General features: G+C 51.0%; 1 protein-coding gene and 1 long non-coding RNA gene across 2 annotated transcripts; one reads left to right on the top strand and one right to left on the bottom strand.

Moving 5' to 3' along the window:
- The first annotated feature begins 11 nt into the window (after positions 1-11).
- On the top strand, positions 12-4236 carry LOC145506379 (uncharacterized). The gene is made up of 3 exons (XR_014053834.1): positions 12-426; positions 3793-3892; positions 3984-4236. It is a non-coding gene; the product is annotated as an uncharacterized LOC145506379 (long non-coding RNA).
- Positions 4237-7038: 2802 nt separating this feature from the next.
- Positions 7039-12367, bottom strand: LINGO4 (leucine rich repeat and Ig domain containing 4). The gene is made up of 2 exons (XM_081490843.1): positions 11887-12367; positions 7039-9502 (listed from the first exon to the last, which is right to left on the bottom strand). The coding sequence occupies exon 2, from the start codon at positions 9487-9489 to the stop codon at positions 7705-7707; it is 1785 nt and encodes a 594-aa protein (XP_081346969.1). The 5' UTR covers positions 9490-9502; positions 11887-12367; the 3' UTR covers positions 7039-7704.
- Positions 12368-12585: the final 218 nt, after the last annotated feature.

Genomic DNA, 12585 nt, shown 5'->3' with positions numbered 1-12585 from the left:
AGGAGGCTTCCACTGAGGTGGGGGTGGGGATGGAGTGTAAATCAGCGCTCCAGAGGGGCAAGGGGGTGGAATCACTCAACCGCATCACCATTCGCACAAAATTATTGCCTTTGTAGAAAGCCAGTGCCACTCTACAACCCAGTGACCATCGGGGAAGCCGCCTCCTGACGGGCGATCCTTTGCCTCGATCGGTCTGCAAACCATGACAGAGACTCAGGAGACATGAAAAACGTGCCCCCCGCCTCATCTCGCGGGAAAACATTAAAAAGTCTTTGTAGAGATAGAGAAAAAGCCAAGCGGAAGGAATTGCGCCGCAGAGCGTGAGGATCTCTATTTCTCTATTTCTCTGTCGAGGAGTGAACAGACGAGGAGGACTGACACCACACAGCAGGAGAGATGAAGGACCCAAGTTCGGAGCAACCCGTGGTAAGGGAGCTGTAAGTAGTTCGGGCATCAGGGGCCCACCCTTCCCTGGGGATTAAAGGGAGACCGGTCAAGGCTACTGGCGCGAAGGCACAAGCTGCGGGTAGGGGAGCCGTTTCTGTGGGGGCGAGGAAGGGGATGCAGACGGCGGTTTGCTTTGGAAGAGTGTATTCCAGTCGCCGTCTGGGTACTTGGACGGTTATGGACGGTTGGGCCCTGCTACCCATTCAGAGCGGCGGAGAGCCTCGCGAGATGGCCCCGACCCTTCCCTGCCTCCAGTCCCCGCCCCGCACTAGGGGCTCACCCTGCGGGCAGGGGTTGAGCGCTCCATGTAATGTGGGAATCGTTCGCACCAGCTTCTGTCACAATGCCTGGCACATGATAAGCATGCAGTAAATGTTTGTAAAATAAATGCAAGATTATATGTTTAGTCAACTAAGGAGATGCCATTGAGCCTCAGTTTTCCGTTTTGTATTAATTTAAAAAATATATGTGTTTTGAGTAAGTAATACATGTACATTCTACCAAGGAATGAACAGGTTTCTCATCCTTAAAGAAGCAACCGGTTTTACCAGATTCTTGTGGATTTTCCACAAGATTTCTATAATATGCATACATTAAATTCATATATATTATCCAGTTGGTAACATGTTATATATGACTATTTTGCAATTTCACTTTGCATGCTCCAGATATCTATCTGTAGCAGCACATGCCTAATAGTTAAGTTTCACAGTAAGCTTGAGGCATGTATTAAGGTTTATTCAATCAGTCCTTTAACATTATATTGATACCCAAGTATATTTTGTTTGTCTCTTATCTGTACAGTAAATATTTAGGGCTGCAAACATTTAAGTCTGACAAGTGTGTGTATTATTATTATTTTTTATTTGGCTATATACAATTTCACAAATTCTCTTTCTTCCACAAAGATTTTTCTCATTTACATTCCACCAACAACATTTGAAAAGGATTTTGGTAAGTATAGTATTGCCAAATTGCCTTCCACAGAAATTTTACCAGTTTTCTCTACCATCAGCAAGCTTATATAGCCTGTTATAAAACTTTTGGATTTTTGACAATCTGATAGTGTAAATGGCATCTCACTGAAATTTTAATTTTCATTTCTCTTACAAGATTGAACATCTCTTAGTATGTTTAAGTGGCAATTATATTTTTCTGTAAATTGTCTGTTCATATACTTTGGATATCTGATAAGGGTTGGATAAAAGCTTCCCAGGTGGTGCTAATGGTAAAGAACCCCTCTGCCAGTGTAGGACAGGTAAGAGGTGAGAGTTTGATCCCTGGGTTCAGGAAGATCCCCTAATCCCCCAGAGAACAGAATGGCTACCCACTCCAGTATTCTTGCCTGGAGAATTCCGTGGACAGAGGAGTCTGGGTGGGCTACAGTCCATAGGGCCGTAATGAGTTGGACACAACTGAGGTGACTTAGCACATAAAACAAAATTGGATCTCTATTTCACACCTTAACACCAAAATAAATTCCAGGTGAACTAAATACTTACATATACAAAAAGGACATTATAAAAGTATTTAAAGAAAACATAGGGTAATTTTTAAATAATCTAGATAGTAGGAACCAGTGAAGTTGTTCAGTCGTGTCCGACTTTACAATCCCATGGACTGTAGCCTACCAGTCTCCTCCATCCATGGAATTTTCCAGGCAAGAGTACTGGTGGAATGGGTTGCCATTTCCTTCTCCAGGAGATCTTCCCAACCCAGGGATCAAACCCAGGTCTCCCTCATTTCAGGCAGACGCTTTACTGTCTGAGCTACCAGGGAGGCTCAGCTAGTAGGAGGCTTTTCTAAATATGATATGAAACCTAGAAGTTATCAAAGAAAATGCTGACTAATTCAGCTACATAAAATAAAAAATACTTGCATAACAAAAAAAGTCACAATAAAAAGAAGAAGACGTAGGACAAATTGGGATTGGGTGAATTGTGATTTCTTTATTCTCATCTCCAGTTCTAAAGAGTCCATTTTATTTCCTTGAAGAGTATTCTGAACAAGGTGTAGGTGGCAGCAGGTGAAACTAGTTAAAGTGTGGGTGGCCCAGAATTCAGTGGGCCGGTGTTTCCACTCCACAAGGCAAAGCAGGGAAGTAGACTTTAGCTAGAGGGCTGGACAGGGAGGGATTCTCAATACAGTAGCTTAGTTTCAGAGCCTGCTGCTTACAGAGTTCCCTTCTTGGACAACATGCAAACCATTCAAATGATACTCTGTCTGAGGTTTTGGAAAACAACACAGTGGCTCTGCCCATTGTAGGATTCACCCCATCACTCAAGGCTCTTCACCAGAAACCGACAACTGGGAGCATGGGTCTTAGTATCAGAAATTATGCTGGTGCTACCCTTTTGTCTTTAGGTAAGATTAATGAGTTGTGGCAGGTGTCCTAGGAGAGAGACACTCTCCTCACCCTCTTTGGCCACCATCATCCAGCTTGAAGTCTTCCTCCTTAATTCCCCTTTACAAAACAGTTTAGAGGAAAAGGATTCAAGAGTTCCTGATCTCACACACTCTCCAGCCTTCATCACCACCACACTGACTTCTTAGAGCAAAAATCCTACCCAAAGCCTCCTGCATCTCTCTGAGAGATGGACGCTGTGGGGAGAATGGTGGCGGGGAGGGGAGCAGAGCAGCTGGAGTATGTTTTCTTATAGGATCTGTCCTATCACTTGCTCTTACTTATGCAATTAGCTACTTCACACCATAGCCCTTCCTAGCCTTTTCTCTTTGCCTCTAATGGACCTGGAGAGCACAGGCAACCTAAGCCTTCACCTTTCTCCCTGCCACCTGAGGCTTCCCACAGCAGAGTTTCTATAAGCATTTTTGTCCGTTGCGTGCACCGGGTATTCTCACAGGGGTTTGTAACTCTCAAAGTTGAGGATCATTGCCTTGCAGCATGCTCTTCCTTTGAATCAGGGAAACAGCCCAGCAAAGGATGTAGGGAAATTAGAGCATCTCAGGGACCAAAATAGGGAGTGTGGAAGTGCTGCCAGAATGTCTTTGGGTCCAAACTTCTCTCAGCTTAGATGAGATCATGTCTGAAATGAAACAGAGGAGGGGTAGAGAGAGGATGGGGCAGGATGATCTCAGGAAGGTTCTCTCAAGCAGGAGTAGGCAGGTGAATAGAGCTGAATTCTTCTCAAGAGTAAAGCAGTTCACCAATCGTCCCACCATACTGGAAATTCCTGAGTTGGCACTCTATAACCTAAGAGGTTGTTGAGGTTAGAACTCTGAAAAGCACCTATGAAATCTGAAGCCTCCATTTTTAATCACAAGAGGCTGTGTTGCTGGCATCCAGGCATTTCATCTGATTTCTGGAATTTCTGCTTCTTTCTGCAGAGGCAAGGACATTGGGAGAGGAGACTGAGAAAAAAAGATTAAAAGCCAACAACTGATCCCTTGCTTCCTGAATCAGGTGCATTAGAGTTACTGAAAGAAGGTGAGGATCAACAACTGACCCCAGTTTTCCTTAAGAGTTGGTCCGAGTAGGTGGGGCGGAGGATGTCACCTGGATTTTACCTTTCTCACAGGTCAGTTCCTGCAGCCGAGAGACCCTGGGCAAGTGGGTAATGAGAGCAGACAGTGACTGGAGCTGTACGACAGTGTCATGGAAAGCATTTGGCTTTTGAGTCAGACAGCCCTAAGTTCAGAAGCAGCTCCCTTACTAATTAGCTCTGTGTACTCAAGCATGTTACTTAATCTACCTGACCTTTCGTTCCATCAGCCAAGATTCCCTATCTTATATGGTTGATATGAGGATTAAATTAGAAATCCTACATATAACCACTGGTATAAAATAAGTGTTATTTCTTTTCTATCTCCACGGCTGTCGCCCCAGGGGAGAGCTGGCATTGGATTGCCTGTGATGTGGATCGTAACATTCCTGCACATACACACATACCACTTGCCCATGTCTTTGGTTGTTGTCACACACTTGTCCACACACAGACACCTACCACCACCACCACCCCCAGCTAAAGCAGCCTTTCCAGACAGGTGAGGTAAGCAGTTGGCTTACTGATGATGGTACAAGCTGTGGTACAATTGCTCATCCCAGTAACCTTGTTACAGTAATTAGTGTCGCTCCTTGAAAGTGTTCTGGAAAGGCTGTATCAGGAGAGCAAGGGGTGGTTGTGGGGGTGGGGGAGCCCCACAGGCATTTCCTCTAGGTTGAATGTGTTTTTGGGGGGATACTTTTCCTACCTGTGCTCTAGTCTACACCTAGAGTTATAACATCTGGAGCTGTGTTGTCTAATAAAGTAGCCACTGGCTACATGTAGCTATTGAACACTTGAAAGATAGCTGGTGTGACTGAGGAGTGGAATTTAAAATTTACTTCATTTCAGTTAATTTAAGTGTTAAAACCAATATTTAGTTATGAAAAACTTCTTTTGGCTACACTGAGCTATATGTGGGATCTTAGTTCCCTAACCAGGGATTGGAACCATGCCCCCCTACAGTGGAAGCTCAGAGTCTTAACCACTGGACTACCAGGGAAGTCTCTAGAAAACTTTTAATATGGTTGGAACAACTTGGATGTATCAGTTGATTTTTTCAACAGTGAATTTTATGAAACCTAAATACAGATCAGATATTTCTGGCGAAAATTTAGTTACCAAATTGGAATGTACCATGAGTGTAAAGGATATACTAAGTTTCAAAGGCCTAGTATGAAAAAATAATGTGAAACATTTCATCACTCATTTTTATATTGATAACATGTTGAAATGATCATAGTTTGGGTATACTGGGTTAAATAAACTATAGTCTTAAAATTAATTGTATCTGTTGCTTTTTTTTCAATGTGATACCATTGAAAAAATGGTATACCCTAAGTGACTCGCGGGACTTCCCTGGTGGCTCAACTGGTAAAGAATCCACCTGCAATGCGGGAGACCTGGGTTCGATCCCTGGGTTGGGAAGATCCCCTGGAGGAGGGCATGGCAACCCATTCCAGTATTCTTGTCTGGAGAATCCCCATGGACATAGCAGCCTGGCGGGCTACAGTCCCTGGGGTCAAAAAGAGTTGGACATGACTGAGCGACTAAGCATACCACAGCACAAGTGACTCGCAGTCTGTTTCTCCTGGGCTGCTCTGGAGGCAGTGGGGCTCAGGCAGCAGCAGCTCCTGATCTAGACACATGTCATCTGTTCCCCACTGCCTCAGGGTGGGGATGCTTCCCAGAGAAGATTTCTCTGAACCGCAATGCTGCTTCTGCCCTTTTCTGCATTGCAATGTGCACAATTGAAATGAGAACTTCTAGCACCTGTCCCCCAAGTCGCAATCTAACAAGCAGCTGGTGGAAGATTTCGGAGATGGGGGAAGAGGGGTGTGCCCCAGGGGAACCTTTCTGGTGTCCTATAACCTGGAGAGGAGAGGTTGCTGCAAGGCTAAGAGAACTGTCTGTTGCATGGTAGGGGGCAGGGTTGGAGGCTCCAGGGTACTCAAGATTGCCTGATTCCCCAGCCTCACTCTCCAAACTGCTGGGTTTCACATTCACCTCTGCGTTCTCCCCACCCTACCCCCACATTCCCACCTCTGCCCCACTGAAGAGTTTGCCTACTGGTGAAGTCTGGCTGGCTCCATATGGCGCCAGCTTCTCTCATCTGTCAGGGATAGTTTGGGCTGGGAGTCTTCTAATGAGTAGAGTCTCCCCAGAGCAAGGACTATGACAGCAGGAATGGCTCGGAAGCTGATGATGCTTGCGGATTGTTGGGTGAGGGATGGGTGGGGACCCATGAAGATGGAGAGGAACTGAGGATGCTGTGCAGATGCTGCTGCAGAGAGAGAAAGAGAGGGAGGGAGAAGGAGAGGCTCCCCGGGACCTCGTGACTCTCCACTTCTCGGTCCCTCCTCCCAGCTCCTTTCCTCTCCTTTTACTCGTCCCCTTCCTATGATGCTGAGACTGCTTCTGCCTCTCTTTAGCTCTCAGCATCTCCACATTTTCTGGCACTGCTTTGCCCTCTCTTTGAAGCACACTCAGAGGCAGTCAGCATCTTCTCCTCCCACTCCACCTCTGCATCTGGGGTCTCCATAAGGACAGCGGGAAGGCATGTAGTTCCTGCTGCTCCTTCTTCCCTCCACTTTTCACTAGAGCTTGCAGTGCTCCTCCCACCTTGCTCCTCCAAACCTAGTTCTGTTGTGTTCTGGGTCTCTCTCCTTTGACAGCTGCAGATTCTCGTTTTTGTTAGCATTTTGTGGAGGTTCTCTTGCTTTCCACCAAGGGCACTAGGGATCTGCAAAACAGGAATGGTAGGGAGATTCCAACCAGAATGAGAAAGAAAGGGGAGGAGCTGGGTGTCCTGGGTTGGAATTTCTGCAGAGGGATCCTTTGGAAGGCAGAGACTCTCTCCTCCAACTCTGGAGATGGAGCACATAGAGGAAAGGGCTGACATGGAAACAGGCTGGGGGTGCTGATCTTTTCAGGCATGGCGGGCAACCTTTTGCATAAACCTTTGGCTGTCAGGCTCGTTAAATTCAGGCAAGGTCATTGGGTTACAGGCTTAACAGGCAGACAGAAGGGTAGGAAGCGGGATTCTGACAGAAGGGGTGGAAAAGACTGAAGTAAAGAAAACTCGATCACATTTAGTTGTGGCCTCCACTGTCATGGCCTTTTGATAGCAGCTTTAATGACATGACAGCAGCTTTAATGATATGGCGGGGGGGGGTTCATGCAGACCCAGTGCCAGTGTGTAGTCTGTCCCCACCCCCCATTCCCCACTCCCCCATCACATCCTCTTCTCTTTAGCTTGAGGTCATCGGCCCTAGTTCCTTGTGCCTAGAGAGGGGACAGAGCAGCAAGAGGGAGAGAGAGACACCACCTGGATAAGGAGCAGACTCCAAGAAGCAGTTGCCCTTTCCAGCCCCACCCCTGAAGTAGCCTTATCGCTGCGGTTGGCAATTGGTTTTGGTTATTCAGGGTATGTGTAAGTGTGTGTGAAGGAAGTCTGGAGTTTAGACTAGCAGACTGGAGGGTTATAGTTACTGCTTTGTATGTGGTGTGAGGGGAGGGCTGGGCTGACTACAGGATCTACACCTTCTGTTTCCTAGGACCCTCAGGGAAGAGATGACAATGCTTTCCTTAAACTGCAAAAGCCTGAGGAGGCAGCATTTGCTGCTGGCGTGGTGTGGGCAGGAGGTGGGGAAGATCTGGGCTGTTTGGGACGAACGTCCAGTCCAAGCAGCCTTGGTTCTCTCCTACTGTGGTATCTGAAGCTGGCCTAGATGAGGCCCCACTGTGGAAGGAAAGGTCAGAAGAGCTTGGCAGTGACCCGGTTACCCCCAGAGTTCTTATCCCCAGAGGTCCGAGGTGCCACAAAGTCGAAGGTCACGTGGTGTTTGACCCGGCCTTTGCCTTTGCTCCAGAGGGCGATGAGGCCGAAACAGAGGGTCACCGAGGTGAGGAAGGGGAGGAAGCCAACTGCTAGCACCATAGCTATACCTCTGCTGTCCAAGAAGAAAGGCCCTGGGATCCCTGGCGAGGTGATGTTGGGGTCAGAGAGAGTGCCATTCGGTGGTTCAACTTGGATCACTTCCAGCCAGGTCCTCAGGGAGTCATTCCCCGCCACGTTGCTGACCACACAGACATAGGCCCCTCTATCCCGGAGTTGCACAGAGCGGATCTCCAGTGTCCCATCCTGTAGGACCCTCACTCTCCCAGCCCTCCCCAGCCGAACCCCCTGAGGCCTCATCCAGGAGATGGTGGGGGCTGGGTCCCCATCTCCAGAGCAGGAGAAAACGGCGTGACCCCCCTCCTCAGCCATGACCCACCGTGGCCCGGATTTTCGGATCAGGGCTGGTCGGCAGGTGAAGTGCCCTGGAGGTAGGATATCTGAAAACTCCCTCAGGCTCTTCCCCTGGACGTGCTGGGGGCCAGCACAGGCAGGTGGGGTAGAGCCAAAGTCCAGGCGGCGGCGGAGCCGGAGAAGCCAGAGGAGGCGGCAGTCACAGGTCAGGGGATTACCTGACAGCCTCAGGGTGACCAGTTTGTCTGGAGAAGGGAAGGCTGTTTCCTCCAGTGTCTGAAGGGCGTTGTCGGCCACATCCAGGAGGTGGAAGGCTGTCAAGCCATGGAAGGCGTGGGCCGCGATGGAGGTGAGGCAGGCACCCGACAGTCGGAGCTCCTGGAGCCGCACCAGGGAACTGAGCCTCCGGGCTGGGATGGCCGAGATGGGGTTCTGAGAAAGATCCAAGACCCTGAGGAAGCTCAGGTGGTGCAGTGCTTGGAAGGGCACCGAGCTCAGGTTGCAGTGGGTGATGGCCAGGCTGCTGAGATTGAGCCCGCCCAGGCTCCCTGGCTCCAGAGCCTCCAGAGATGGCCAGTGGTGGATCTCCAGCTCCCTTAGCTGCCCCAGCCCCCGCAGCGCCCCCGCCGGCAGCCTCCCGATGTCCAGTTCTCGGAGCCTCAGGGCCCCCAGTGCCGGGAGACGGGCCAGGGCCGGGCCAGGCACGGTGCTGAGGTTGCAGCGCTCCAGGGTGAGGGTGCTCAGCTTGGCCAGCCCGGCAAAGGCTCCCGGAGCCACAAACACCAGGTGATTGTCCCCAACCTCCAGCTGCTGGAGGCTGCCTAGCTCCCTGAAAGCGCCGTCAAGGAAGAGGACGATCTGGTTGAGGCGAAGGTCTAGCAGTGTGAGGGCAGACAGGCCTGAGAAGACCCCAGGCCCCATGATTCGCAGCCGGTTGCCTTGCATCCTCAGGGTGAGTAGGCTGTGCAGGCCGTGGAAGGCCCCCGGCTCCAGGGTGGACAGCTGGTTGTAGCTCAGGTCCAGTTCCCGGAGCTGGCCCAGGCGGGAGAGCATTCCCTGCTGAAGCCCCCAAAGGCGGTTCCCACTCAGGTCCAGGAGCTCGGTGTCTAGTGGGAGTCCCCCCGGGACAGCCTCCAATCGCCGGTGGGCGCAAAGCACTGCCTGGGGTTGGGAGGTGCAGTCACACACAGCAGGGCAGTTGCCACTGCTCCCCAACACCGGCAGGAGGAGCAGGAAAAAGACGGGGAGCCATGGGGGCCAGGCTTGCTTTGGAGCTGTGGCCACAGCCATGCCCTCTTTGCTCCTGGAACAGAGGATGACATGGCCCTTTTTGGAAAGTGGCTCAGATAATGGGTACCATGGATTTCCCTGAGCCTCCATAGAGGAGAGGGATTGAGCTACTTGTCTCAGCGTGGCCGGGTAGTGTGCAGACGCAGGAGAGATTCTGGTGTACACCCCCTGGAGCCTCCTCTTTGGGGACTCTCTACTCCCCTCCACCACCCCTGGCTAACAGGCCAAGTGCTTACTAGCTCATGGAACCCTAGTCCAGTGGGGAAGGTTTTATGGGAACATGACAGAGATCCAGAAATACCCAGGTCCCCTCTCCTGACAGCTGCTCTCCTAGTCTCTGCCCTGTCCCTCTCTGCTCACCCTTCTTTCATTTTATCTGCCCACAGCTTTGTCTAAGGCTTAAAGGGGTCATATCCCTGGATCCTGATCGGAGAGAGGCCTCACCTTGACTAAGTCATCTAAGCCTGGGAAGCATGTGGGCCTCAATTTGGCCCCCCAGGATCCACTCACTGCCTCTCTGCCCTCCTCCGGCCTGGCCCAGGGCCTGAGGCCCCAGACTAACATGAGGCAATCTCCCCAGAACGCCTTATGGATGACAGCCAAGCTACACATTAAATGTGGCAGAGGATACAGGGCACACGTGAATCTCTCACCAGAACCCCAAGGGCAGCCCACCTCCTCTGTAGATGACGCTGGGGTGTAAGGGACCCAAGAGAGGCCTGAACATTGTTTGCTTGGTCCTCAGACTTAGGCTTCTCTCATGGCCCTCTGTGGTGGTTTGATTCAAACCCCGTGTGGGAGTCTGAGAGAGATCTCTTGTTGCCTTTGGCCTCTGCTGCCTGAGAAATGCACAAGAGACACATTGGGAGCCAGGGAGGCATAGACGAGTGAGGAGGGACAGTGTCTAACCAGATACTGTGGTGGGAGTAAGCAGGCCCTTGGCTGGCATAGGAGATCTCGGCACAGGCTGTGTGCCCAGCCTGTCAACTTAAAGTAAGTTTCTGGGTGCCAGGTGCCTGGGAAAAATTAGGAAGATGATGACTATGATGACCACTAGAGGCTGAATGAGGTGACAGAGGAGAAAAGATCCCATGGACCCATCCTGGTCAATGACCACTGGGACCCCAAGAGAGGGGAGGTACTGGAATTGGCAAGGGATGGCTGCAGAGACAGGACAAGAGCAAACTAATGCTCCCTGGGAGGCAGGATGCCTGGGTTTCTTTCTAGCTGCAGATCCCAGTCACCTTTGACCTTTCAGACTTCTGGCTTTCTGGGCCCTATGAGATCAGCTTTCTACCACATGGGCCATTTTCTCCCAGGTGGAACTTAGGAAAGACAGTTTAAGAGATAGTGTGATTTTTTTCCCCTTTATTTCCCACACTATACCCCCTCCCACAAGGATCATTCAGGTGGCTACCCTACAGCTATTTCAGAGGACCATAGTAATTCAGGAACTGCAGAAAGAGGCCGAAAGGGCAAGGGACATGGGACACTGTTCTGAGGCTTGGGCATGAGAAAGAATGGCCCAGCTGAGGCTATTGAGCAGGCTCCTCTGTTCCCTATCCCAACCTAACAGGTATGGATGGCATGCTAAGAGTTCTTCAGGGACCAATGTCCCAGCTTCCCTCATCCCTGCCCCCCCTCCCCCAGTGCCTGTCCTGGGAAGTCCACCTGACAGCTAGCTCTTTATCACTACTGCTGCAGTTCCTGCTCTTCCTTCTTTCCTGCATTCAGCAAAAGTGCAGTGAAGCGTGTAACCCAGCTTCCCTCCTTCCCACTCTTGTGAGCATCCTCTTAGTCTCCAGAGCCTGCCAGACCAGGGGCTGGCAGGTCCAGCCCCCTTCTCTTTAAAGGTGGCTAATGTAATCACAAACTTCCTTTGCCAAGCTCCGTGGCTATGGGACTGGCTCCCTGCCACTTTGCAGAAAGAGATAGGTGTCAGAACCACTTCTTTCTCTCCTCATGTGGGCTGGGGTCCAGGGCATCACCCTCAAGAAGCAGGGTGCTTTCTTCTTCTTGTCTCTGTGTGCCAGTCTGGGGACACATTTGATCCTGGACAGCCTCTTTAAAGCAGACCTGAGGAAGCATGGGGAACTACATGGGGAGGGGGCTCCTGGAGGAGAGATCTCTGGAATATCCACACTGATTGCAAAATAATCCTTCCCAGAAGTAGAGAGAGCACCTGGGAAATGGAGGGAGATCTCCTTGGAGTCCTTCTGCCCAGGGGCACCTGGGACATCTTACTTTTCCCACCAAAGTCCTAAGGGGCCAAGATCAATGGTGGGCTGGGGGCGGAGTGGGCACAAACCCTCTAGCCCTCATGGGTCCGGCCTTGTCTCTGAGCATGTTATGAAGAAGGGCAGCTGCAGCTCCGGGACAGGAAGTGGGGGCACTTACCGGAGAAGCCGGAGGGTGGCATCAAGTTGGGCACCGCATCTGTCCAGGGCTGGGGGCCTGTCCCATTCAAGCTGCCCCTCGGCCCGCACCTCCCCGTGTGTCTCACTCCCCGCCTGCCCGCCTGCCGGGCCGCTGCTGCTATTGCTGCTGCGGCTGCCTGCTGCCAAGACCGAGGTAGAGAGAAGAGCCAGAAAGCATTTCTCCTCTTTTTTTTTTCCTCTCTCTCTTTTTAAACCAGGCGAGAATGAGTCTGCAGCAACCCTGTTGGTGCAAAATAAATAAATAAAGCAACCAGGGAGGGCTGCAGCAGTTGCCACTACAGGCTGGCAGTGGAGGGGAAGAGCACAGGGGGAGGCTTGGAGCCCCAGGGGTAGGAGGGTTGGCAGCTCCACAGAGTCTCTCGGACATCCTGACTCCCCCTGGGGAGCCTTGGGGCCGGCCAGGCACTCTCCATAGGGTTGTCTTTCAGTCTCCCAAATGCTGGGAGATTCTGTGCCACCTCTCATTCTAAATGTCCCCTGTGGGTATCATTTGTAGGGAAAGTTCTCAGTCCAGAACACCCGCTGTGGTGCTTAGTCTGAGATTGCTTCAGTGGGGAGGGGGTTTGCTCCTGATAGTCAGCTCCCTCACCTCTATGGGGGACGGCTCAGGGTGGGGGGCTAGCATCCTTACTGTGTTGATGGCTGCCTGGGCTAGGAA

Source organism: Giraffa tippelskirchi, chromosome 5 (genome assembly GCF_054371585.1).
Source record: "Giraffa tippelskirchi isolate mGirTip1 chromosome 5, T2T-mGirTip1v1.2.pri, whole genome shotgun sequence".
Lineage (NCBI taxonomy): Eukaryota > Metazoa > Chordata > Mammalia > Artiodactyla > Giraffidae > Giraffa > Giraffa tippelskirchi.
This window is presented reverse-complemented; position numbering and strand designations above follow the sequence as displayed.